General features: G+C 42.4%; 1 protein-coding gene across 4 annotated transcripts in view; it reads left to right on the top strand.

The window, feature by feature from the left end:
* rrp9 (ribosomal RNA processing 9, U3 small nucleolar RNA binding protein) overlaps positions 1–24,867 on the top strand; it is a 53,382-nt gene that overhangs the window by 13,775 nt on the left and 14,740 nt on the right. For all 4 annotated transcript variants that reach the window (XR_011357344.1, XR_011357343.1, XR_011357342.1 and 1 more), the window contains exons 4-13: positions 1,945–2,012; positions 3,681–3,722; positions 6,121–6,247; positions 6,389–6,513; positions 8,685–8,777; positions 10,234–10,334; positions 12,050–12,184; positions 18,521–18,583; positions 18,718–18,863; positions 23,493–23,572. Coding sequence is in view for 1 of the 4 variants with exons in the window: in XM_069936858.1 (XP_069792959.1) it covers positions 1,945–2,012; positions 3,681–3,722; positions 6,121–6,247; positions 6,389–6,513; positions 8,685–8,777; positions 10,234–10,334; positions 12,050–12,184; positions 18,521–18,583; positions 18,718–18,863; positions 23,493–23,572 (980 nt within the window). In the remaining 3 variants the exon portion in view is untranslated. The remainder of the gene's footprint in view (positions 1–1,944; positions 2,013–3,680; positions 3,723–6,120; positions 6,248–6,388; positions 6,514–8,684; positions 8,778–10,233; positions 10,335–12,049; positions 12,185–18,520; positions 18,584–18,717; positions 18,864–23,492; positions 23,573–24,867) is intronic.

Raw genomic sequence — 24,867 nt, forward strand, 5'->3', positions numbered from 1 at the left:
TAAGTCGTTTACTTCCATTTCTACAGCCGTTTCTCATTCTTCTACATTTTCTACTCTTTTCCCTATTTCTGTCACGACTAGTTCTAATCTTTGCATTTTATCTTCTGTTCTTTTCATTTTTCTTTTAATTGCACTAAATTCTAATGACAACCATTCTTTTAATGCTCTCATTTGTTCTTGAAAAAAGCTTTATCTATATTCTGTCCATCTGTTTTACCTTCTATTTCTCTGTGAAGATCTTGGTCTTCCTCTTCTTCTGTGTCTACCTGTGTTTGTGTCTTCTCTTCTTTGTATCTGTATCTCTTCTGACTTTCCTGATGAGTTGCTTGTTTCACTTTGTTGGGCCTCTTCTTGCTTGGCCTCTTGATGTTGGTCTTCTTCTGAGCTGCTCATCTGTTGAGCCTCCTGCTGCTGCTCTTCTTTCCCTGTCGACTTTCCTTCTCTTCTTCCAGCTGAGATCCCTGGTGTTGGGCATCTCTCAGCTGGTCGCATTGTGGTTGCCTGCTCCTCAGCTGAGCCCCTCTCCCATCAGTGTTTTCCTTCTCCTTAGTTTGCGTACTTTCTTTTGGCTCAAAGAGCCATTTTTGCAGTCCAGCGGTCGGGGGGGGGGGGGGGCACGACTCCACGGGGCCGTTACCAACCTTGGAGATCGGGCCCTCCCTCCACCACGGCTCCCTGTTTCTTTGTGCAGGTAAGGCCTTCTCCTTTATTTTTTTTCCCGTTTTTACTTTTTCCTTCTTGGGTGCCATTTTCTTTCTTTTCTCTACAACTTTATCTTTTATTTCTTGTATTTATTGAACTTTGTCTTTTCACTTTTTTCTTCTTTTCTAGAGAGGGCTGGTATTACCCTCCCAGCCACTACTCCATCATGTGACTCCTCCCCGAATATAACCTTATCTATGCTCATAATTTTGTACACCTCTTTCATGTTCTCCTCCAGGAGGAAAAATACCTTTCCAATTTCTCCTTGTAACTAAATATACCACTCCTGGTAATGTCCTTGTGAATATTTTGTGCACCCTTTCTATCACTCAGCGAACTGCAGGCGATCCTCCTGATGTACCCCTTACATAAATCTAAATTAATTAAAAAAAATATTTGGACATACAACATGATAACAGGCCATTTCAGCCAATGAGCCCACGCCGCCCAATTACACTCGATTGATCTACACCTCCAGTATGTTTTTAAAGGTTTGGAGGAAACCAGAGCCCTTGGGAAAAACCCACGCAGACACGGAGAGAATGTACAAACTCCTTACAGACAGCGTGGGATTCGAACCCCTGTCCCAATCGCTGCCACCATAACAGCGTTGTGCTAACCGCTATGCTAACTAGTATAATACATTTTCCAGTGAACCTGCCGACTTTAAAGAGTGAGTTGATCAGAGCTAGGTGAGTTTCAGTTTCTTAATTTCAGCTTATCAAATAAACCAAATCATGTGCAAATGCTCCAGTTCTGGCTGCTGATTTGTCAATGGTTTCTATCCTTTGATGTTATTGGCTCCAGTCATGACTCAACTCACACTCAGCAACGCTTGACTGACCTTGTGAGTGGTCTGCGGTAGTAAAGAATTGTGTACGGATGAGTGGGACAGATGCAAAGCGATCAGGATCACTTGGGTACTGGGATTTATTATGGTCTGGTACTCACTCCCTGTGCTAAGTTGAGACAACTCAAAGGCACTGGCGATTAAATTGTTCCGCACAGTGCTCTTGCTCAAGGAAACTTGAGAGAAATTATCCCTGGTTCTTTTGCAGAAACAGTTGCTGCAAAATGCATCTCTATAGCACCTGGTTAATTGCAGTTCTGTGGCATTGCATTTGTTTTGAATATTGTTCTTGCAGGAATGGGCTTGGGGCAGGTGGACTTGGCAGGATTGTGCCTCTCTGCCTTGGAGCAGTCTGTGGTGTGACCTGCCATAATTTTTCCTTTTGCTTACAGAAGAAGAGAAGGCAGAGGAGGAACAGATTGAGAGTGACCTCATTGGAGGGAGGTTAGAGGAGGATGTGGTAAGGAATGATATCTGTTTATAGAAAGAGGAAATGGAAATAATTCATCCTGACCCATCTCCTGGCAAAGTAGAACTCCCACTCTCAATCCTTTTCAAGAGATTTGTTTATTGTCATGTAATGGTATAGATATAGAACATGTAATAATACACAAAATGGCCACCTTTCTGCTGTAAGGCAGACAAAGATTCACCATTAGTGTTGCCTGGCATCCCTTGCAGAAAGAGAAAGAAGCAAAAGACAGTCCTTTCAGAGTTACTGAGTGCCCGTGGATTTGCCTCCATTGCTCCTGCAGCCTCACCAGTTGCAAATCCATCAATATGTTTGATTCATCAGCATCCTGAGCTCCAGATCCAAACCTTCAACTTGTTCAGCAGCAACCAAGGCCCTTCGGGAGCTCTTCTTGCCCTCCGTAACCTCTTGAATCTCCAGCTCCGATACCTGGTTTCCACGAGCTCCACGGGCTCCAGCAGCCCACAGCCCATTCGGGCCCCCTGACACAAGTCGCCCGCAGCTTGTGTGGGTCCCTCAGCCACTAAGCCCTTGCTGGTTCACTGCCATAGTCACCATCCATCTAGGGCGGTCTCATTGGGATGTGTTCTCTCTGCTGCTTGTGCCTTGCAGCAGTCTGCTGCCCCTGTAGCACCTACAATCCCTCGTGGCTGCTGCTGAGCATAGGCGCTACCATCTTGGGCACAGATCATCGTGGTTGCAGGATCTTACTTACAAGCACAATCAGCTCCTTTAACGTGGCGTTTAAAGCCTGTACAGAGCCGATGGCATTAGGGGCTAGGTGATTCCATTTCACTCTCCCGGGTAGGCGGCAGTACTGCTGTCACAGCAGCTCTAGCAGTGCCACCATTTTTTGGTGCTTTTGCTGTTCATATGTTTGCTTTTCCATTATTTATCCTTAATTGCCCTCCCCGAATCCATAGTTTTTGATCTCGGGAAGACACCCAAGTCCCTGACTGCAGTGTTGTGAAGGGTGTGGTGTTGACTTGTTCATCTCCTGAAGCACTGTCTGTTCAGAGCTTAACAATACAATCTGATGTCACATTGAATGGTGACTGCTAAACTGTCTTTCTTATTTAAAAAGAAAATGTCAAGGGAATACTTGCTGAATCACCTGTTTCCCACAATCCTTTCTTATTTTATTGAGGCAAAACAGGAGGCTATCAGCCTTGTGGCTTCTCAATAAATGCCCCAGTCCATTTCCCTGTTTAACTGCAGCTTGTCCTCTCTATTTTGCTCATGCTTTTGATTCCCTTGCCACTCGTCTGCTATAAGGGTTAAGAAAGCAGTGCTTTGGAATGTCGGAGAAAACTGGGAATCCCATGTGGGTTACAGGGAAATGGCGATACTCCAGACAGGGCCTGAGGTCCTGGAGCAGTGGGACAGCAGTGCTCCCTGCTACATCGCTATTACCCTGTGGCACTTCTAGGTGAGATCACCACTTTGGTCTTTTGTTTAGTGGGGGTAAGCCACTGCCACTCTTTACTTGTTAGTGGTAGAACTCTCCTTGCAAAAGTGATACTAATCCTTGGATTAGTCATCCTGTATAATGACTATAAAATACACTTTCAAAAGAATATGAAGCTTTTCCTCTGATAATTTATTTAAAAAAGTGTATCCATTCATGTTGATTTGAACTGTGGTTTTTTTTTGCAGCTGAAACAGAAGGGAAAGCTAAAACGCCTCATTGCCAAAGACGTAAGTAATGGATTGAAGATGTACAGATAGTAAATCGTCACATTGTAAGCATGAAACACAGAAATTTCTTCTATTCTTAGTTGCAGTTTGAATCTTTTCCTGTAATCGGTGTGACTCTTGATTTTACTTGATCTTACAACTCCTTGCAAGTAATTTCCCAAATAAAACATTTATTTTCATAAATGGAGCTGTTTTAACAGTTGGATTTTTCTTGGCTTTGGACATTTACACAAGGCTACTTTGCCTTCTAATGACAGATATTAAGAGAGCAAATAAACTGCTGGAGGAATGCGAGACAATCAGGCAGCATCTGTGGAGGGTAAGAGTCAGTCGATGTTTCTGGTTGAGGCCCCACATCATCACTGGGAATATAGAGAGATGGGAACCAATATAAAGAGCTGGGAGGAAGGGCTGGCAGACAGTGGGTGGATCCAAGTCAGAAGGGGTTGATGGAGCCAGGAGTGGGGAAGGGGAAGATGAAGATGATGACAATTGGATAACAGTTGGAAGAGCTCGGAGGGTCATACAGCATCTGTGGGAGGTAGTGCAAAGAGAACAAAGGGCTTCAGATAAGAGAGGATTGTAAACGGAACCAGATGAGGGAAGAGTAGGGAAAGGAATAAGGGAGCACTGTGAATGATAGGGTGCTGGTGTTTGAAAGAAGGATGAGTGTGGGAGGTTGGTGAATCAGAAGGTGAGAAAAGGGAACCAAGGGGATGCGGAAAGTTCAGTGCTTCTACCATTTGGTGGTAGACATACCAGACAGAATATGGGGTGCTGTTCCTCCAGTTTGCATTCTTCCCCGGCAACAAAGAAGACTGATGGAGAGGTCGGTGTGAGAAGGGGGAGTGGGGGGGGGGGGTGGTATTATGGTGGCTTGTAGCAGGGAGCTCCAGGTATCCATGTGGCAGCACAGATGCTCGGCACAACAGTAGCCTGGGTCACACTTGTCTCGCCAATGTACAGGAGGCCTCAAAGTGAGGGTAGAATGTAGCAGATGAGATCTGAGGAGGTGCAATTGGAAGTTGCATTGGCTATCTCTTCAACATTACATCGATTAATATTTTAAACAAACTTTTTTCCTTCAAAAAGCAATTATTTGCAAATTTGTGGAAACAGACACCCTGCCTTTTGGGGACCAAATTTTAGGGTAAGATTCAGGGGGTTAATTATTACACTCGTACTACTTTTGACCGAGATAAGTACCTGCATTGTTTGAGGCATCTGGAGTATAGATAGGTGGCCAGGACGAGGATCTGCAGTCGTGGCTTCAGGAGATTTGGTGTGTGACAGCTAAGGTGAGGGTCTGCATTCGGGTGTTGGGAACTCTGGTGGGTGGGCAGCCAAGGCGAGGGTCCACAGTCAGGGCATCACGACCTCCAGTGGGCAAGCATCCAAGGTGAGGGTCTGCAGTCGGGGCATCGGGAGGTCTGGTGGGTGAGAGACGGCAGTTGGGGATGTTAGGATTTTTGGGCCAAAAATAGGGGCTCCACTTTTACACAGTATCGACTATTATACGTGTATGTACGGGGAATATCTTGGCTTGATTTGCTCGTTCACAGGATACTGTTCATCAATCTCACAGCCTGCAGGAAGAAACTATTTCCCAGCCTGGCAGTTCTGATTTTGCTGCTCATGTACCTCATTCTGGTTGGTAATTGGTTAGCACTCCTATGTACTAGATGGTAGGGGCTCTCAACAGTTCTTTGACCTCTATTTAAGCAATGCTCCAGTGAATGTTGTCAATAGAGGATTGGGTGACCCCAGTGATCTTTTCAGCCATTTTGATGATCCTCTGTATTGACTTCCGGCCTGATGATTTACAGCTACTGTCCCACACAATGATGCTTCCAGATAGGACCCTCTCAATTGTGTTCCTGTAAAGTCTGATCAGATTGGGGCTGGTAGCTTTGCCTCCTCAGCTTCCTTAGCAAGTGCTGTGTCTTCCTGACTAATGAGGAGATGTTGTGGATCCAGGATAGGTCATTGGTTGTATGCACACTGAGGAACTTTTAGCTCTCTGCAACTTTGATGTATCTTGGTGAATGGTCGACCTGAAGTCCATTGTGCATTGTGTACAGTAAATGATGGCTATCACAAACTCACAACCTTCCTGATTTGTTGCAAAGGTTTAAAAAAAAAGGCAAAGATACTGAAGTGCTGCACCTCCTTGTTCCACTCTAACACCTACATTCTGATTTGGACACAGTGCTGTTAACTGAACTTGCAATATATTAGAAAAATGTTGGAAGCGTCAGCTGATCAGGAATGTTAATTGTTTCTCTTTCCACAGATGCTGCCTGACCTGCTGAGTGTTTCTGGCATTTGCCATTTTTACTTCCCAGTACACGATTATCTGTTTATGCTTTGGCAGTGACTGTACCTTTGTTTGTTTCAGTATCTCCCACCTGATGCATCCGAGATTCGCCTGCTCCGTGGTCACCAGCTTGCTATCACATGCCTTGTTCTGTCCCCTGATGATGAACATGTATTCTCTGCCTCCAAAGATTGTTCTATCATTAAATGTAAGTTTCTGGACTTGTCTCCGTATCCAATCAGCTGAGATTTTAACCAACTGTCCGTTCTCATTGTTTCCTTGTTACTGGAATGAGGAGTATAATTTGGGTTTAAAAGGCAGAGCATAACACTGTCTCCCATGGTTTTAGGGGACATTGCCAGTGGCAAAAAGATTCATACAATCCATGGAGAGCGCAAGGGAACAGACAGTCAACACACGAGGCACACCATGCACATCCTCTCCATGGCAATCTCATCAGATGGCAAGTACTTGGTGAGTGACTCTGTCTCTTGCACCTTTCTCTACATTAGGCTGATCTGATCTTGGTGTGAATTCCACATTCATGCTTGACAATGTTTGACTTTGCACCAAAGAATCTGCCCATCTTGGCTTTGAAGAGATTCAGTGACTCCCAACACAGATCTCTGGGGCAGGAACACAAAGATTCACAGCCCTTGTAGTTGGAGTCCCTCCTCGGAGCCCCTTAATCTGTAACTTTCCCGTTAGTGGTTCTTTGTCAGATGTCTTTTTAAGCGCATTCAGAATCTTTTGCATTTCAGCAAGATAACTTATGAGCCACCACAAAAGCTGCTCAGTCATTCTTGAGACAATCCCTTCACACCAAGAGCTGATTAAGCATACAAGAAGTAACTGTATGCCATGCTCAACATCTGTTCTTGGCAGTCCCTTGAACTGTTGAGGCAAGGCATCCTCTGGATTGTCAGCTGGAGTGGATGTGTTTTGTCTCCTTCACTGTGGCCCACCAGGATGTGCTGCTCCTCTCCCCATTACCCTGAATTGCTGAAGTCTGAACCATTTCCTTCGGAAGATCTTGCAGATCAGACTGCGAATGTGTTTAACCATCTGCTGGGTGGGTGTATTTACAGTGCCTTCCATAATGTTTGGGTCAAAGACACTTTTTTCCTTTATTTGCCCCTGTGCTCCACAATTTTAAATTTGTAATCCAACAATTCACATGTAATGAAAGTTCACATTCCAGATTTTGTTCAGTTATTTGTTTACATATTGGTTTGGCCATGTCAAAATTACAGCACTCTTTATACACAGTTCCCTCATTTCAGGACATCATAACATCATAATGTTTGGGATATTTGGTTTCACAGGTGTTTGTGAGTATTTGGGTATGTTTAATCTCTTCATTGGTGCAGGTAGAGGAGAGCTTGGCTTGCTTTGAAGCTTTTGATCACTTTTTGGGTCTGTAGTTGCCATTTTTCTGCACGATGACCAATGAAAATAAAAGAAACCATTATAAGGCTGAAATACAAGAATAAAATAGTAACAGACACCGCCCAAATCTAAGGATTACCAAAATCAGCAAGGAGGAGCATACTGGTAAGATCAATAATCACAGAGGGATTGGTAGGCCGAGGAAGACCTGCACTAATGACAGAAGAATTCACATCATAATGAAGAAAAATACCTACACGCGTGTCCAACAGATCAGAAAAACTTCAGGAAGCAGTTGTGGATGTGCCAATGAGTGCTGTCCTCAAGAGTTCATAAACAGGAATACAGAGGCCACACTGCAAGATGCCAAGCCACAGAAAGGATGGCCAGATAACAGTTTGCCCAGAAGTATTTAAAAGAGCCTGCAGAATTCTGGAAAAGGGTCTTGTGCACAGATGAGACCAAGATTAACCTGTATCAGAGTGATGGCAAGAGCAAAGTATGGAGGCAGAAAGGAACTGCTCAAGATCCAAAGCATTGCACCTTTGCCATGGTTTGCATCTTGTGTAGCCTCTGTATTACTGTTCATGAAGTCTTCTGTGGACAGTTGTCATTGACACATCCACACCTGCCTCCTGAAGAATGTTTCTTGTCAGCAGTGGAGGTCTTCCTTGGAATACCAGTCCCTTTGCGATTACTGAGCTCACCAGTAGGTTCTTTCTTAATAATGTTCCAAACAGTTGATTTTGGTAATCCTAAGGTTTGGCGATGTTTTGTACTGCTTTATTTTTTTTAAGCCTCATAGTGGCTTCTTTGACTTTCATTGGCACAACTCTGGTCCTTGTGTAGAAAAGTGGCAACTACAGACTCTAAAGGTGATCAAAAGCTTCGAAGCAAGCTTAGCTCTCTTTATTCCTGCACCAATGAAGCAATTAAACATACCTGAGTAATCACAAAACACCTGAGTAATCACATACACCTGTGAAGCCAAATATCTCAAACATACTGCCCTGAAATGAGGAGATTATGTATTTAAAAAATGCTGTAATTTCTACATGGTTAAATAAAAATGTATACAAATTACCTTGAATAATATCTGGAATGTGCACTTTAATTACATGAATTGTTTCATTAAAAATGTTGTGCACAGGGGCAAATAAAGGAAATAAGTGTCTTTGTACCAAACATTATGGAGAGCACTGTATATTGTACAGAATGCACAGTGAAGAAGCTGATTTGACTGACTTTCTCTACAGGCTACAGGTGACAGAAACAAGCTGATCTTGATATGGAATGCTGCTACATGCCAGCACCTTCACACGTTCAAAGGGCACAAAGGTGCAGTGGCGGTGAGTGGTGGAGTTGTGGGGAGTGCACGAGGTGACTGCGTTTCATTTTTTTGCAAATATGTGCTGTAGAAACTTAGTAGATCACTCAGCATCTATAGGAACTAAAGGGTAATCAATGTTTCGGTCCTGGGCCCTTTGTCAGGCATCATACTTCCTGTGGATGCTGCATAACTTGCTGAATTTCTCCAGCACATTGTGTCTTGTGCTTAACCCCAGCATCTGTAAACTTTCCTGTTTAACTCTTTGATTTTCCTTAGCTCTGAATACTTTTCCCCAAAGTTTTTATCCACTTCCAAATCAGAAATTATAATTGAATCTGTTTCTGGGCAGTGCTTCCTGGCCATAACAATACTTTTGTTTTATTTCCTCCTGTTGCCTCTGGTGCTTCTACCAGTTACCTGAAATCTGAGTGTCCTGATACTTTTCCCATTGCCAACCAGGACCCAGAAACATCTGTAATCTTATCAAAACTCCCTTCTGTCACGTGAAAGGACTGGGTCTACAATAACAGGAAGTCTTCTATCTGGTTTTGTTTGGGGAAATCTATGTGTGGTGTCTGGCAATCTTCCCAAAACATAGCGTCTAGAATTAGAAGCATTATTCTAGCAAGGAGCCAAATGGAGATTTATGATGTTTATTGTTTAATTCCAGAATGAGCCTTTCATATAGTTCTGACTTTATCTCAGACTCTTTTCTCCTGCAACCTCTTCAATATTGCACAATATGATTAATATTGTATCTTGTTTTTCCTCTCAAAGCAAATTCATTATTCTTTGCTTTTGATCCCATCTGCCAGGTTTTTGTACTGAAGTCATCTTTATTATGGTATGTCTGCGTTGAATGCCAGAATGTGTTTTCCTTGTCCACATTTGTGGAGGATGTTATGAGGGCAGTTTTCTAGACATCCTTTGACATTATCTATGGTGTCCCCAGAAACGAACTGAGGTGCTGCATTTTGAGTCCCAGTGTGAGGTTTTGTTGCCCTCTGGTGGTAGAAAGTCATTACAGCTTCACAAAGCATTGTAATGCCTTGCCTTTTATCTGCAATGCACATATTTTGGAATGGTTAAGGTTATTGATGCACTCCATGTTCATAAACTTTGCATCTGCTTGAAATGCTATCGATTGGGGGTGGAGTGGGGGAGGGAAACAAACCAGAACATTCGTATTGAAGTAGGACTTCAAGCATTGGAATGCCCGGGGTTCTTAGTTCAGACATCGTAATGTGATAATGTGTTGAAACTTTGAGCTGAAAGCAGTCAATCCCAGTATGGGCCTGTGCCCTTACCTCCACTGGAAGCTTGGAACGAGGAAAGAGAAGGCCGCAATGGTTATTTCAAAGGAAATTGTCTTGATATGCCAACCATGTGAATTTTGAGAAAATTAGTTTTCCCTGGATCTGTGATGATGTCCAACTCTTGCATGGCTTCTTTTAATTGTACCTTCCTCCATTCAGGGCTTGTCCTTTCGGAAAGGGACTCATCAGCTATACAGCGCCTCACTTGACCGCTCAGTCAAGGTGTGGAACGTTGACCAAAATGCCTACATTGAAACTCTGTGAGTACCCCTAACCTGCAATAATTTGTGATCTGTTTTGGGATTGCCAAATTCCTGTTGATGTCAACAAGTTTGCACAGATCCTGACTGATGAAATTCATCTGAACTGTCCTTGTACCATACCTGCTGTAATTAAACACTCAAAACTCTCAGAAATGGTGTGGTTTGAGTTGGGGTCAGAGAGACCATTACTGATGCAAGTGAAAGATCATTTTAGCAGTCCAGTTCCCTTCCCATGCTTACAGTAAGGACAATGGGAAAGCTGAGAAAGACTTGTAAGACAGCTGAGCTTGACAGCTCAGAGACCCTGTCTCTGCAAGGGTTTATTCCAGACATTCCTTTTTTCTCACCCCCTCACATTCCCTTCCCACCACTCGCCCCCCACACCCCTCCAAACATGAGTGGGCTGGTAGATTAATTCACGTATAATTTGTGGCAGAATTGGAGTTGATTGATGAGAGTCTTGGGAGAATTGACACGATTAGTGTGAAATTAGGTACATTAATTGCTGGATTAAAAGACCTGCTTCCATTCAGTGTTTTCCCTTCAAACAGCTAGATTTGTGCTGGCTTCTGGAATCCTGTGCAGCACCCTGACTTAGACAGTGAGGGTCAGGAAAGGGGAGAGCCCATGTTTGACATGTTTGTCGTATTATATCATATTTTATGTTGTATTTGGTGTGTTCTTGGAGGAGATGGATTGTGGGAGTAGTGTAGGTCACACACAGACACTTCTCAAAACAGATCTTATTTAAAATGCCAGAGCTCTGCTTAAGCCAGACAATCCAGGCTCCGAGTGCCTTTTCAAAAACTTTAAAGAATGCCTTTAGAGACTTCATAAGTAAGTGTTAATTGGACTTGCTGTGGAGTAATGGGTTATTGTTTTGAAAGCAACAGATGAATGAACTCAGAAGTTTGGGTCTGGTGTCACAATCCATCTGATTGCAGTTTGTTGTTCGAAGAAGATTATGTGGTTTTGTAAGCAGAGAGAAAGAGAGAGGAGACCAAACAGGCTTTCTCTAAGAGGGAGAACTGGTTTCTGCAGCATGGTAAGCTGGCAGCTTGCTGAAACTTCATTTTAAAGATGGGTTGTGAGTTCTGAGTTCAGCCTGTTGAAACAACTCATATGGTCCATACAAGAGGAAATGGCTGGCTAGAGAGTTTCATCTAAAATAAGGGAAACCAAAGGAACTCTGTGATTACCTGGAGAAGAAGTTGTTATTATTTAGAAAACCCTGGTGGAGCAAGTTTCTTTGGCAAGACACTGAAGTGGCTGATCGGAAGGAATCAGTTTGTGTGTGTCTCTCCGAAACTGACAAGGACCTTCCTGAGCGATAACCATTTAAGTACCAGAGCTTGGGGAAAATTCATAAATGCTAAATTCTGTACACAGTATAAGAATTGCCTGCTACCAGTGAACCTGGAGGAATGAGACATGAGATTGGACTGTGAATCAAAGAACTTTTCTGAATTTGTAAACATTACATATACATGTACTTAGAATTAAAAGGGGGTTAAGTTAGATTAAGTTAAGTTGATAGAAATAAGTTAAGGTTTGATCCTGTTTTTATGTTTAAAGAAAATTAAAAACAACTTTTGTTTAAGTAAACATTTGTCTTGGTGAATTTCTATTGCTGCTGGGTTTTGGGGTCCTCTGGGCCCATAGCACATGGCCTTTGACATAGTAGCTTTATTTATTATTTTCCATTTCAACAGGTTTGGTCACCAGGATGCAATCACGGGACTGGACAGCCTCAGTCGAGAGTGCTGTGTGACATCGGGGGGCAGGGACAGGACGGTGCGCATCTGGAAGATCGTGGAGGAAGCACAGCTTGTGTTCCATGGCCACGAGTGAGTAATGAGGTTGCACACGTGCCTGTGAATAAGGCGATGAGGTGACAAAACTGGCCTTTCGATAATTCTTACTTCTCACATGCCCCTTATTTCCATCTCTTCGTCCTCATCCAAGCTCTGGAGCAGTTCTCATCCTAAACTTCTCCATGATGCTCTGCAAAGTTGCAAGGTAAAGTTGCAGAGAAGGTAGTGGGGAAGAGGTTTGAGATCTGAACGTGGTTGTGATTGCTGTAGCCTTTGTCTAGCTCTCACATGTTGGGCCCTGCTCTCGTTGAGAGTGGGAGTGATCTCTGTTCGATCTTTAATTGTCCACCATAGTTTATGATCACTAGGCAGCTCTACAGAGCTTTAATCTGATGTGTTAGTTGAGATTTCATCTATGTGTCCATGTGAGACGTTGTCTTGAGAAGGCATTCAACATCATAAAGGACTCCCATCACCCTGGTCACAAACTCTTCTCACTGCTACTTCAGATGGAAGGTACAGATGCCTGAAGACCAGCGCTCTTGGTTCAAGAGCAGTTTATTTCCAACAGCTATCAACCTCTTGAAGCCCCCCCCCCCACCCCCGTTACTCTAATCAGGGATATCTCCAACATTACAAAAGTACTCTCCACTATTATGAAGTCACTTTTCTTTGTTTTAGGATTATTATCGACCAATATTTATTAAACTTTTGTGTTTGTCTCCATCCTGCTTCTGCCACTTGAGGACTTGCAAGTTCTAATCCTAACCACAAAGGTCACAGCAAGACATAATTAAAGCAGATGGCTGTTGAGCAGGGCTGCTTGTCTGCTCCACTGCTTCATCTTTCTTGTTGAATCCTGGCTGAAAATCTTACTGCGCAGCAGACAGATTTATGACCGCTGATAGAAAACCATCTCAGTATGCATTGGCTCCACCCCAGAGCCAGCTGTGTCTTGGTCATCCAACCATTTTCAGAGGCAAGACAATTCATTGTCGACTCATTCACCAAAGGAAACAAAAGAACAGCTCTTAACTAAAGGTCCTCAGTCAACCTCTGGCCTTCCCACAAGAAAGCTGCTGGAATCCTCAGGACACTTCCTACCTAGGACCCATCTCAACCAGGGCAGACAATTATGATGAAATTTGCCTTTGTCTTTGCCTTCAATAAACCATCTGAATCTTTGTCTCTTGATTCTAGTGGTTGAATATGAAGACCTCAAAGCTCGCACAAAGCTTGTATTCTGCGAGGCAACAGTGATTCCCATCCCCCCCACCCCCATTTGTTCCCGAGTCATCATAGACCATCTAAAACTGGCCCCTCAGAGCCCACGTAATATCTCTGCCTTGGTGGAAGATTATAAGCTGTCAATAATGATCTGAATGGGGGCGTGGCAAGATGGCGTAGAGTCTAGACGTGTAATCTCGACCTCTCTGGCCGGACTTTTAAGTACCCGTTTTTTAACTCTTTGTTTTGAAGTTTAAACTCTTTAAATTTTAGCTTAAAGGTATTGAGGAACTATTATGGCCGTAAATGATAAAAAGATTAAACCTCAAGTGCAGAAGTTACTTTTTCGAAGTGCTGAAGATTTGGGGCAGCTTGTTACAGCTTCAGGTTTAATTTCCTCAGTGTCTAAACCACAAAGTCTGCCTGTGGGAGCTGAAAAAAAAATGTCTACTACTCACCAAGTGAAGGATGGCGCTGGAATTACCCGTTCTCTGGAGGAAGGTGCGTGTTTCCAAGAAGTGGATCCCGATTCTGGAAGCCTCTCGATTTTAACGGAGGGAGCACGCAGGAAGACGACTCCATTGTTTGAAATGCATCAGGAAGCATTTCAACCTGAAGATATCGATTTCCTCCGTGATTTTGCGAAAAAGCAATGAGCTGCGCGGGGGGAGACCAGCGTCGAACCCCTGAGGATGTCGGGGTGCCGTCGCTGGGAGTCCAGACCCGCAGTAAAACCGCTAAAATGCCTTTTGTTGAGTTGCAGCAGGAGCTGCAGTTACCTGGTTCTGCCACTGCGTCAGAGAAAGCAGGGCTGAGCTTTTCTGAGCTACAATGTATGCAGTTAACCTTTAATGAATGAGATGGCCCAAATGAATGCTAGTATAAGTTCAGAATTGAATACAATTAAAACACGTGTGGAAGCATCTTGTGAAGATTTTAAAAAATTTCAGTCTGCTTTTTTGGAATGTAAACAGCAAGTGGTTTCTAACAGAAAAAGTGTTGAAGGTTGAAAAATCAGTTATAGAATTGCGAGAACGTGAGAAGGAGTTAGAGAGGAAAATAGACTATTTGGAGAGTCAAAGCAGAAGGAATAATGTGAAAATCGTTGGTTTGCCAGAAGGTATGGAAGAACAAGATCCTCTTTGATTTTTTAAAGACTGGATCCCACAAGTACTAGGGCAAGAATTTTTTTCTGGAGGCTTGGTATTGGAAAGAGCTCATACAGCTTTAAGAAGAACACCTTTACCTGGTCAATCACCAAGACCTGTAATAATTCGATGTTTGAATTATTTGGACAGAGAAGCAATACTTCGACTAGCATTGCAAAAGGCGATACAACAACAAACTCCATTATTGATTCAGAATAGCAGAGTTTTTTTAATCCTGATTTGAGTCAAGAGGTCATTCAACATCGACGTTGATTTAATCCAGTTAAAGAAGTTTTGTGGCGTAAAGGTTATGAGTCTACTTTTCGCTACCCGGCAGTGTTGAAGGTGTTTTATGGAAACTCAATCTCGGTTTTTTGAGAATGATCGTGAAGCAATGATTTTTGCTGATTCATTGCCAGATATATGAGGACAAAGGCGTAGTCCACCATTGTCTCCTAAAGAAAAATCTGGTTGTTCTGGAAACAGAAGAAATGGCAGAAATGGGAAAAATGGGAATGGAAAGAGTCCAACTTCTTCTGAAATGGGATCTCCAAGTCTGGAATCTCTTGGATGAATAGAAGAATTTTCTTATTCTTATTTTACTTTTTATGTTATTATGATATTTTGATGTTATTCATTGTTCGCCTGGGGAGGGAGAGATTTGTTCTACTAGTCATCAGCCACTGGTGGGTGACCCACACCCAATTTTTGTTTAGGGATTGCTACCTTTTGGTAGTTTTTTTTGGGGGCGGGGATTTTTAATTTTTTTTAATTTTCATTTTAGTTAGCTTTTAATTTGTGATTTTTTTTTTCTCCTATTGGATGGCTTATATACATTGATTTGAGTTTTCATAAAAGATATTATTGGTATTTAGTAATATTAGTAGATATGTCAAAGTTGAGGTTTGCTACTTTTAATGTTGGAGGTTTAAACAGTCGGATCAAGCGTAAGCGAGTCTTGGCATTTATTAACAACTTGCTTTTGTATATTTAACTTAATCTGTAGCGAAAAAATGTATTGCTAGTACGTGGAAAGATACAAATATGATTTATATTAATAGATGGCATAACAAGATGAAATATTGTTTAATAATGGAAAAATTACATGTTTCGCGTGATAATTATAGTTTTTTATTAATAAGTGGTTGTTATACTCAGAATTTTACATTTAAATTTATGTTTTTCCTTTTAAAAACTTTATTTAAAGGTTTTATCACAGGAATAAAAAGAAAGATTACATTTAAAGAAAAGATATAAAATAAAATAATATAATTACAATACAACATTAATAATCTAACTTAATTCAATCTAACCCCCCCCCACATATACAACAACTAAAAATCTATATATATAATTTCAATTTATGTTGATTAGATTTTAATATGTATGTTTAATTTTTCCTTAATATATTTTTTCTTTTTCTATGGCTCTCCTTAGGAGAGTTGGCTGAAGGGGGGGGGGGGGTTCTTTTCTTTTTCTATATATATTAAAAAAAATAATGTTCATGTTTATGGTTAATTGTCGTATATGTTATCTATTATTTGTTTTTTGAACGAATAAATAAAGTTTTTAAAAAAAATAATGATCTGAATATTGATGTGAATCTCCACCTTATTCCCCGTGGTTGCCTTAGTGATTTGTACGGCCTGTTTCTTTCTTGATAGCCACTGCACAAAGTTAATGTGATGAGAGAACAAGAGTGAAGGAGGAATCAAGCCATGGAGCAATCATTCAGATTCACTTCAGAAGTGAAATGACAATTACTTTTGATTTTAAAATATTCTGATCAGCATAATGGAAATGTATGGTTTTTAGGCAATGGGTGATTGAAAGGTGGTGGTGTTCAAAGGTGCCTGAATGTTCTTTTATGCAAACACTGTTTGAGCTCCCATCCCAAAGACAAATGTAGTGACAATTCATGAGGTTGGTTCCTGAGATGGCAGGTCTGTCTTGCGAGAAAGGGTTAAATATTCTGTGCTTATATTTGAAGTTGAGAAGAATGAAAGGTGACCAATTGGAATGCATAAAATTCTTAATAAATTTGGAAAAGTAGCTACTTGGTCAACGTTCAGGACTGAGCGATATTGCTTCCTGTAGAGAGTGGATTCTCTTCCTAAGAGGCCTATGGGAGATTGATCACTGAGTACATTCAACTTGCAGTCATTCAACTGGAGGCTTTTGAGGATAATACAGGAAAGCTGAGGAAAAACCATCTCAAATGACAGAGCAGCCACAGGTGCTAAGGGCCCACTCTACTTCCAGTTGTTACCACACTCAAATGGAGTGCTGGAACACAGCAAGTGCTGCCTGGCCTACTGAGTGTGTCCAATTTATTATCCATTTTTATCAGCACAAGTACCTATATGCAGGCAGTCATTTAAAAGCTGTGAATGGCAATGTGAGTCTTACACTCCTATATTAAAGGAAGGTTCTGTCAGAGGACCTCTCTCCCCATCTTTGGGCATCAGCATTTACTTACATTGAAACCCATGGCCTCTCTTCCCAACCAAGGAAAACTGGGAATGCGGTGGCCTGCTGCCATTCTCTCTGTTTCCTGAATTTCTCACCTGCTGATTCAGTGGCCACATTTCCATGGATAGTCAGTGTTTCCAGTACTGACAATGATCAATTAACTCTGCCATCTATCTTCAACCAATTGCCCTGCCATTAACAGTACAGTAAAATCTCTGTTATCCAGTATTCAAGCAACCAGCAAAATAATTGCTGTAAAAAAATACCTTTTTTAAAAAAAAAGTACATTTAAAATTAGAGCCACTTGGCAATTAGCTCGTCAATCATGCAACATGCTCAGTGAATTTGCCAGTTGCTTGAGATTGCATCTACTAAACCCCATAGATGCTGAATACTGGTGGTTTACTGTATATGGGATCCTCCTTATCATTGCACCTGTAATTTAATCTATTGGCATATTTTAGGAGTAATTAATTAGTGACAAGCAAGACCAAATCAAAATTAGATGGGTCAGGGTGATAGAAAGCCAGCTGTGAAAACGGTACAGTGGGGTGGTTAAGAAGGCTTATGATGCATTGGATTTCATTAGTTGGGGGATTGAGTTCAGGAGCTGTGAGAAAATGTTGCAGCTCTGTAGGACTGGTTAAACCATACTTGGAGAGTGTATTCAGTTCTGGTCACTTTATTACAGGAAGAATGTAGATACTTTGGAGAGGGTGCAGAAGAGATTTACTAGGGTGTTGCCTGGATTAGAAAACTTGTTATGAAGAAGGGTTGAGTGAGCTAGAGCTTTTCTCTGGAGCAAAAAAGGATGAGAATTGACTTAATGGAGGATACAAGATTAACAGGAGCTTAGGTAGGGTGTACCTTTTTCTTGAGATGACAATAGCACATACCAGACATCTGGTTAAGGTGAATTGAGGAAAACTTAGGAGAGATGCCAGAGGTAGGTTTTTTTACACAGAGGGTGGTGGGTGCCTGGAATGCATTCCCAGGGTGGTGGAGGAGGCTGGGACAGCAGGAAGATTTAAAATACTTAGGCACATAGATGTAAGAAAAATAGAGGGATATGAATGTGAGGTAGAGAAGGGTTAGATTGTTATGGGCTAGGTTTACATTGCTTGACACAACATTGTGGCCTGAAGGGCCTCTAATGTTCTGTGTTCCACCACCCAGGCCTGAACTCTTCCTGACTGACTGTAAGTAGTAGCAAACTGTATCCTCCCAGTGAAGACCCAAATCAAAACTTCTGCCCCAATGCCTAACATCATTGGGAAGTCGCTCAGATGTACTGATCTCATCTCTGTGCATCAGCAAGCTAAAATCAGTTTGAAACATAAAGCATTGAGGATACTCAGCAGATCAGCCAGGTCTGTGGAGAAATGTTGCCAGGCCTGTGGCAAAATATTAATTACCCTGTTAGCGGCCTTCTGAGCATCTCCCAGCAATTTCCGATTTTAATTCAAGTTTTCAGTAACAGCAGTTTCTTGCCAGCTAATTGTCATTTCCATTTGCTCTGCAGGAGTTCCATTGACTGTATTCAGCTGATAAACGAGGAGTATATGGTTTCAGGAGCTGATGATGGGTGAGTTTATGCCAGAAGTATTTCAGTTTTATTTAGTTTTGATTTGCTTTATTTTCAATACCTGTTTAATGTGAATCCTTTTGCCTGAATTCAGGAAATTAAACTTTAAACCTGCTGACCTTTCTGTTTTCCAGCTCCTTGGCCCTGTGGACAGTTACAAAGAAGAAGCCTCTGGTAACTGTCAAGGCAGCTCATGGTATCCAAGGAGACCCAGGCATAGAGCAACCAAATTGGATTACTTCTGTGACAGCATTGCTGAACAGTGATCTAGTAGCCTCAGGTGCTTCAAATTGTGAGATCTATTGTGATGTTCCCAGTATCTCTTGGTTTGCATCCACTGCCTGCAGTTAAACCTTTTTTCTGAAGACCTCAATATCCACTTTATTCAGTACATTGGACATCTCTGTCCTTAGACTTATCAGGAAATGTTTGTCTTATTCAGATCCCCTCTCAACTCCTTTTCCCAGTGTATTGATGAATATTTAGGTCCAGCACTCATACCAGACCAAAAAATATGATCTTTACTGACAATTTCCTCTATTTTGTATAGTCCATCTCCGATTCTTTTCTCGCTATCTCTATCTTGGGGGATAAATTAGCTTCCAATGTCCATTATAACCTACTAGCTCCTCAGCTGCACCTTCTTTTACTCTGCATTCTGTTAGGTCTTTGGTTCTTTCTGACAGATTCAGGGTCCTACAGGCCTTGTACCTGCTGTTGAGTACTTTCCGTACTTGTGTCTTGATGATGTCCTCCTCCATTTGTCTTAACCGTGGCTTCTCCAGTTCCTCAGCTGGACACTCAATCCAACCTCCTCTATTTCCACACACTTTTCAGCTTGAACAAGGATAAAGTTCCCTGGTCCTCGCTGTCCATCCCAACCGGCCTTCACTTTAAAGGTTTATCCTTCATAATTTCCCTACTTCCAACAGGGATTTCCTCACAGACCCATGTTCCCCTCGACTTCTAGCTTTTCCATGGAATCATTCCCTCTGTGACTCCTGAGTTTACTCCTCCAGCAACCGTCGCTTTTCACAGCTACTCTCTCATCCAATTGTAAAATATGCAACACCTTTCCACCCCTTCCCACCATCCAGGGGCTGAGGCAACAATTCTCTCACACTTTTTCCATTTAATCCATTGCATTTAGTGCTCACAATGTGAACTCATTGGCATCAGAGAAGCCCAAGGTATCTTGCAGAATGGTTCAATTAGCAAAGAATGATCTTGACCACCCAATTTCCTATGAGTTTAAAATCTCTCCCACTCCTCAGTCTTCACCTCTTATGGTACTTTGGCAAACCGCAGTGAAAGCTCAAGAAGCAATACCTCCACTTCCAACAAGACACAATACTACACTCAGGACTCAACATTGAGTTTACAATTTTCAGAGTTAAACACCAGTGCTCTTTTCACACAATATTGGAAGGTAGTTTACCTTCTCCTCCCCCACCCCCCAAGATAGAGATGTCTGAAAGAGAAGAGTCAGAGATGTCCATTGAATAAGGAAGGAATTTGTCAGGAGAGATATTATCTGCGATCAAGTTCAGTGCATGTGTAAGAAGTGGTTCCAATGTAACCAAACAGTACTTTTTGGTGTCAGAATGTTGTTTCTTGGTTTCTCTTCTATTATTTGTTGTTTTCATAATTTTTACAGAAGATAGAACGTTACTGCACAGTACAGGTCCTTTGGCCCACGATGTTGTGCCAACCTATATAAACCTACTCTTCCACAATCTAACTCTTCCCTACCTCACACCCATAATCCTCTATTTTTCTACAACCATGCACCTTTCTTAGGGCTTTTTGAATGTTCCTATTATACCAGCCTTGACCACCACACGCAGCAATGCCTTCTGGGCACCTCTCTCTATATATAAATTTATCTATTTATTTATTTATTTGTTTATATATATATGTGTGTGTGTGTGTGTTTATTTATTTATATATATGTGTGTGTGTGTATTTATTTATATATATATATACACACACACACACACACACACACACACACATATATAGATATGTATATCAATATATATATATATATATATATAGATAGATATCTAGATAGAGGTAGCTGGATAGAGGTAGCTGGATAGAGGTAGCTGGATAGAGGTAGCTGGATAGAGGTAGCTGGATAGAGGTAGCTGGATAGAGGTAGCTGGATAGAGGTAGCTGGATAGAGGTAGCTGGATAGAGGTAGCTGGATAGAGGTAGCTGGATAGAGGTAGCTGGATAGAGGTAGCTGGATAGAGGTAGCTGGATAGAGGTAGCTGGATAGAGGTAGCTGGATAGAGGTAGCTGGATAGAGGTAGCTGGATAGAGGTAGCTGGATAGAGGTAGCTGGATAGAGGTAGCTGGATAGAGGTAGCTGGATAGAGCTAGCTGGATAGAGGTAGCTGGATAGAGCTAGCTGGATAGAGCTAGCTGGATAGAGCTAGCTGGATAGAGCTAGCTGGATAGAGCTAGCTGGATAGAGCTAGCTGGATAGAGCTAGCTGGATAGAGCTAGCTGGATAGAGCTAGCTGGATAGAGCTAGCTGGATAGAGCTAGCTGGATAGAGCTAGCTGGATAGAGCTAGCTGGATAGAGCTAGCTGGATAGAGCTAGCTGGATAGAGCTAGCTGGATAGAGGTAGCTGGATAGAGGTAGCTGGATAGAGGTAGCTGGATAGAGGTAGCTGGATAGAGCTAGCTGGATAGAGCTAGCTGGATAGAGCTAGCTGGATAGAGCTAGCTGGATAGAGGTAGCTGGATAGAGGTAGCTGGATAGAGGTAGCTGGATAGAGGTAGCTGGATAGAGCTAGCTGGATAGAGCTAGCTGGATAGAGCTAGCTGGATAGAGCTAGCTGGATAGAGCTAGCTGGATAGAGCTAGCTGGATAGAGCTAGCTGGATAGAGCTAGCTGGATAGAGCTAGCTGGATAGAGCTAGCTGGATAGAGCTAGCTGGATAGAGCTAGCTGGATAGAGCTAGCTGGATAGAGCTAGCTGGATAGAGCTAGCTGGATAGAGGTAGCTGGATAGAGGTAGCTGGATAGAGGTAGCTGGATAGAGGTAGCTGGATAGAGGTAGCTGGATAGAGGTAGCTGGATAGAGGTAGCTGGATAGAGGTAGCTGGATAGAGGTAGCTGGATAGAGGTAGCTGGATAGAGGTAGCTGGATAGAGGTAGCTGGATAGAGGTAGCTGGATAGAGGTAGCTGGATAGAGGTAGCTGGATAGAGGTAGCTGGATAGAGGTAGCTGGATAGAGGTAGCTGGATAGAGGTAGCTGGATAGAGGTAGCTGGATAGAGGTAGCTGGATAGAGGTAGCTGGATAGAGGTAGCTGGATAGAGGTAGCTGGATAGAGGTAGCTGGATAGAGGTAGCTGGATAGAGGTAGCTGGATAGAGGTAGCTGGATAGAGGTAGCTGGATAGAGGTAGCTGGATAGAGGTAGCTGGATAGAGGTAGCTGGATAGAGGTAGCTGGATAGAGGTAGCTGGATAGAGGTAGCTGGATAGAGGTAGCTGGATAGAGGTAGCTGGATAGAGGTAGCTGGATAGAGGTAGCTGGATAGAGGTAGCTGGATAGAGGTAGCTGGATAGAGGTAGCTGGATAGAGGTAGCTGGATAGAGGTAGCTGGATAGAGGTAGCTGGATAGAGGTAGCTGGATAGAGGTAGCTGGATAGAGGTAGCTGGATAGAGGTAGCTGGATAGAGGTAGCTGGATAGAGGTAGCTGGATAGAGGTAGCTGGATAGAGGTAGCTGGATAGAGGTAGCTGGATAGAGGTAGCTGGATAGAGGTAGCTGGATAGAGGTAGCTGGATAGAGGTAGCTGGATAGAGGTAGCTGGATAGAGGTAGCTGGATAGAGGTAGCTGGATAGAGGTAGCTGGATAGAGGGAGAGGGAGATTTAAAAACTTAGCTCTGACATCTCCCCAAAGCTTTTCTCCACTCTCCCGAAACAGATATCCTTTGGTATTTGCTATTGTCGTCCTTGGAAAAAGGAGCTGGCTGTCCATCCTTTAGATGCTCCTCATAATCTTATGCACCTCCATTTAGTCACCTCTTGTTCTCCGCCTCTCACCTTGACAACCTGGGTGTGCACTATATCGCAGATTTCCCTTCCCCCAACCCTGTCTCCCTCTGCTTGCTTGTTTTATCATTTCCCATCTCTGATGAAGGGATCTTGTGCTGAAACATTGGCACTGATGCTGCCTGACCCATAGAGTGTTTCCAACATTGAGTTGTTTGACCCTGAACTAGAATTCCCTCTCCTTTTAAATAGAGCAGAGAAACTGTCCCTTCGATTCACGACATTGACCAAGTTCCCGTCCATTCCAATTCCTCTTCTCATTGTACTTTTATAAGGACATTCTGCCATGGAAGGAGTTTCACAGCCTCTTCTCTTCAGATATCCTTGGTTGTTATAATACACAAATGATGCAATATAAAAGCCCGATGCCAGAATGTTGGCTCAGAATTTCGCCAATCTACTGGCCTTCTGTAGTAATGCACCAACCTTTGTTGGTGTACGACATGTTCCAACATCCAGCACCAGCCCTTATTCCTGGATCACAGTGAAACAGGGAAACATTATGTCAGCACCTGTACCTTTCTTTTATTCTTTAGCTCCTAGTCTTATTGTATATCTGTGGTCATTTGCAGGCTTGGCTCAGTGCCTCTGAATCATGGATTGAGTGCACTCTTTAGAGCAGTCAGCAAATGAAAAACATACTCCTGGGATCCTTTTCATTCTTCCTTGCTAACTGAATTCTGTGTGATGTCATAATTTCCTGTCCTTTTACACAGCATTAAATGAAGTATACACAATTTTGAATAACTGCAAGTTAAGTGGTTGCAACATGTAACATTATTTCAGTGTTCTTTAGTAGCTCATGTTGCTATGATATCTGGTTTAATTTCAGGTTCGCATAATTCCCAAATCAGACTCTGGAAATGTGGAGAGGGGTTCAAGCAACTGGAGCCACTCTTTGACATCCCTGTGGTAAAAAAAAATTGTGTCTGCCATTACTTGTCTGAATACTGGAATGGATTGCCAGACTCAATGGCTGGAATCTGGGGATCCATTAGCCAAAAGCAGCGCTCTTAAGGCATTGATGCTTAGGAGTCTGGGGTCCATGTTCACAGCTTATTAAAATTGGCCACACAAGTAGATGGATGATAATGAAGGTGTATGGGATGCTTAGCATCATTAGGCGGGGCATTGAGTATAAAAGTAAGGTGGTCATGTTGCTGCGATATATTAAAAAAAAAAACTTTGGTTAGGCCACACTTAGAAACCTGTGTTGTCTGGTTTAGAGAATATGAGTTATGGGAAAGATTGGACAAACTTGGGTTGTTTCCTCTGAGTGTCAGAGTCTGAGGGGAGATGATAGAAGTTTGTAAAATCATAAGGAGGCATTGATAGGGTGGACAAGCAGTGTTTTTTCTACAAGGCAAAAGCATCGCACGTCAGAGGACACTCAGTTATGGTGTCGGGGAGAAATTTTAAGGGAGAAGTTTGGGGCACTGGAACAGGCTGCCAGGAGTAGTATTTAAGAGGTTTCTAGATAGACACGTGAATGTGAAAGGGGCGGAGGGATGTGGATCAGGCATGTACAGAGTGCTTTTGATTTGGAAATCATGTTTGGCACAGACATGGGCTGAAGGGCCTGTTCCTGGGCTGTACTATTCCATGATAGGAGCATCCACTTTTTTCCTGGGTTAGTGTGACCCTCTCCTATGATGGTCAGAGTTCTATCCGACCTACAATCCTTAATTTCAACAAGCTTTTTGAACATACAAGATGGCATCAGACCCTGTCACGCCCTGCTCTTTTGGGGCCAGTAAATGTAAACAAAAGTGTGTAATATAGCAAATCTGGAGTTGGTCAAAACTGGGGGTGGGAGGGGGAATCATGGCTCAGTAATCTGTATTTGAACTCACATTGCATTTTTCCATAAGATAGAGAATTGACAGCATAGATAGCAATAATAAAATGATCTAATAGCTGTAATGGAGATGTGATTAAAGGGTGTCCAGGACTGGGTGCTTGATATTCCAGGCTACACCATGTTCCAGCAGAACAGGCCAAAATGGAAAGGAGGCAGGGTAGCACTCTTTTTTTTGAAAACTTTATTTAAAGACTTTAATCAAAATACAGTTAAACATAACAAAGAAAAGTGAAAAACAAATTTTTATATATAAAAACAAAACCCTCCCACCCCTTCAGCCAGCTCCCTTAAGGAGAGCCAAATATAAAAACAATAGTTAATGTAAAGAATATTTCAAGGTTTTTCC

Source organism: Narcine bancroftii, chromosome 5 (genome assembly GCF_036971445.1).
Source record: "Narcine bancroftii isolate sNarBan1 chromosome 5, sNarBan1.hap1, whole genome shotgun sequence".
NCBI lineage: Eukaryota > Metazoa > Chordata > Chondrichthyes > Torpediniformes > Narcinidae > Narcine > Narcine bancroftii.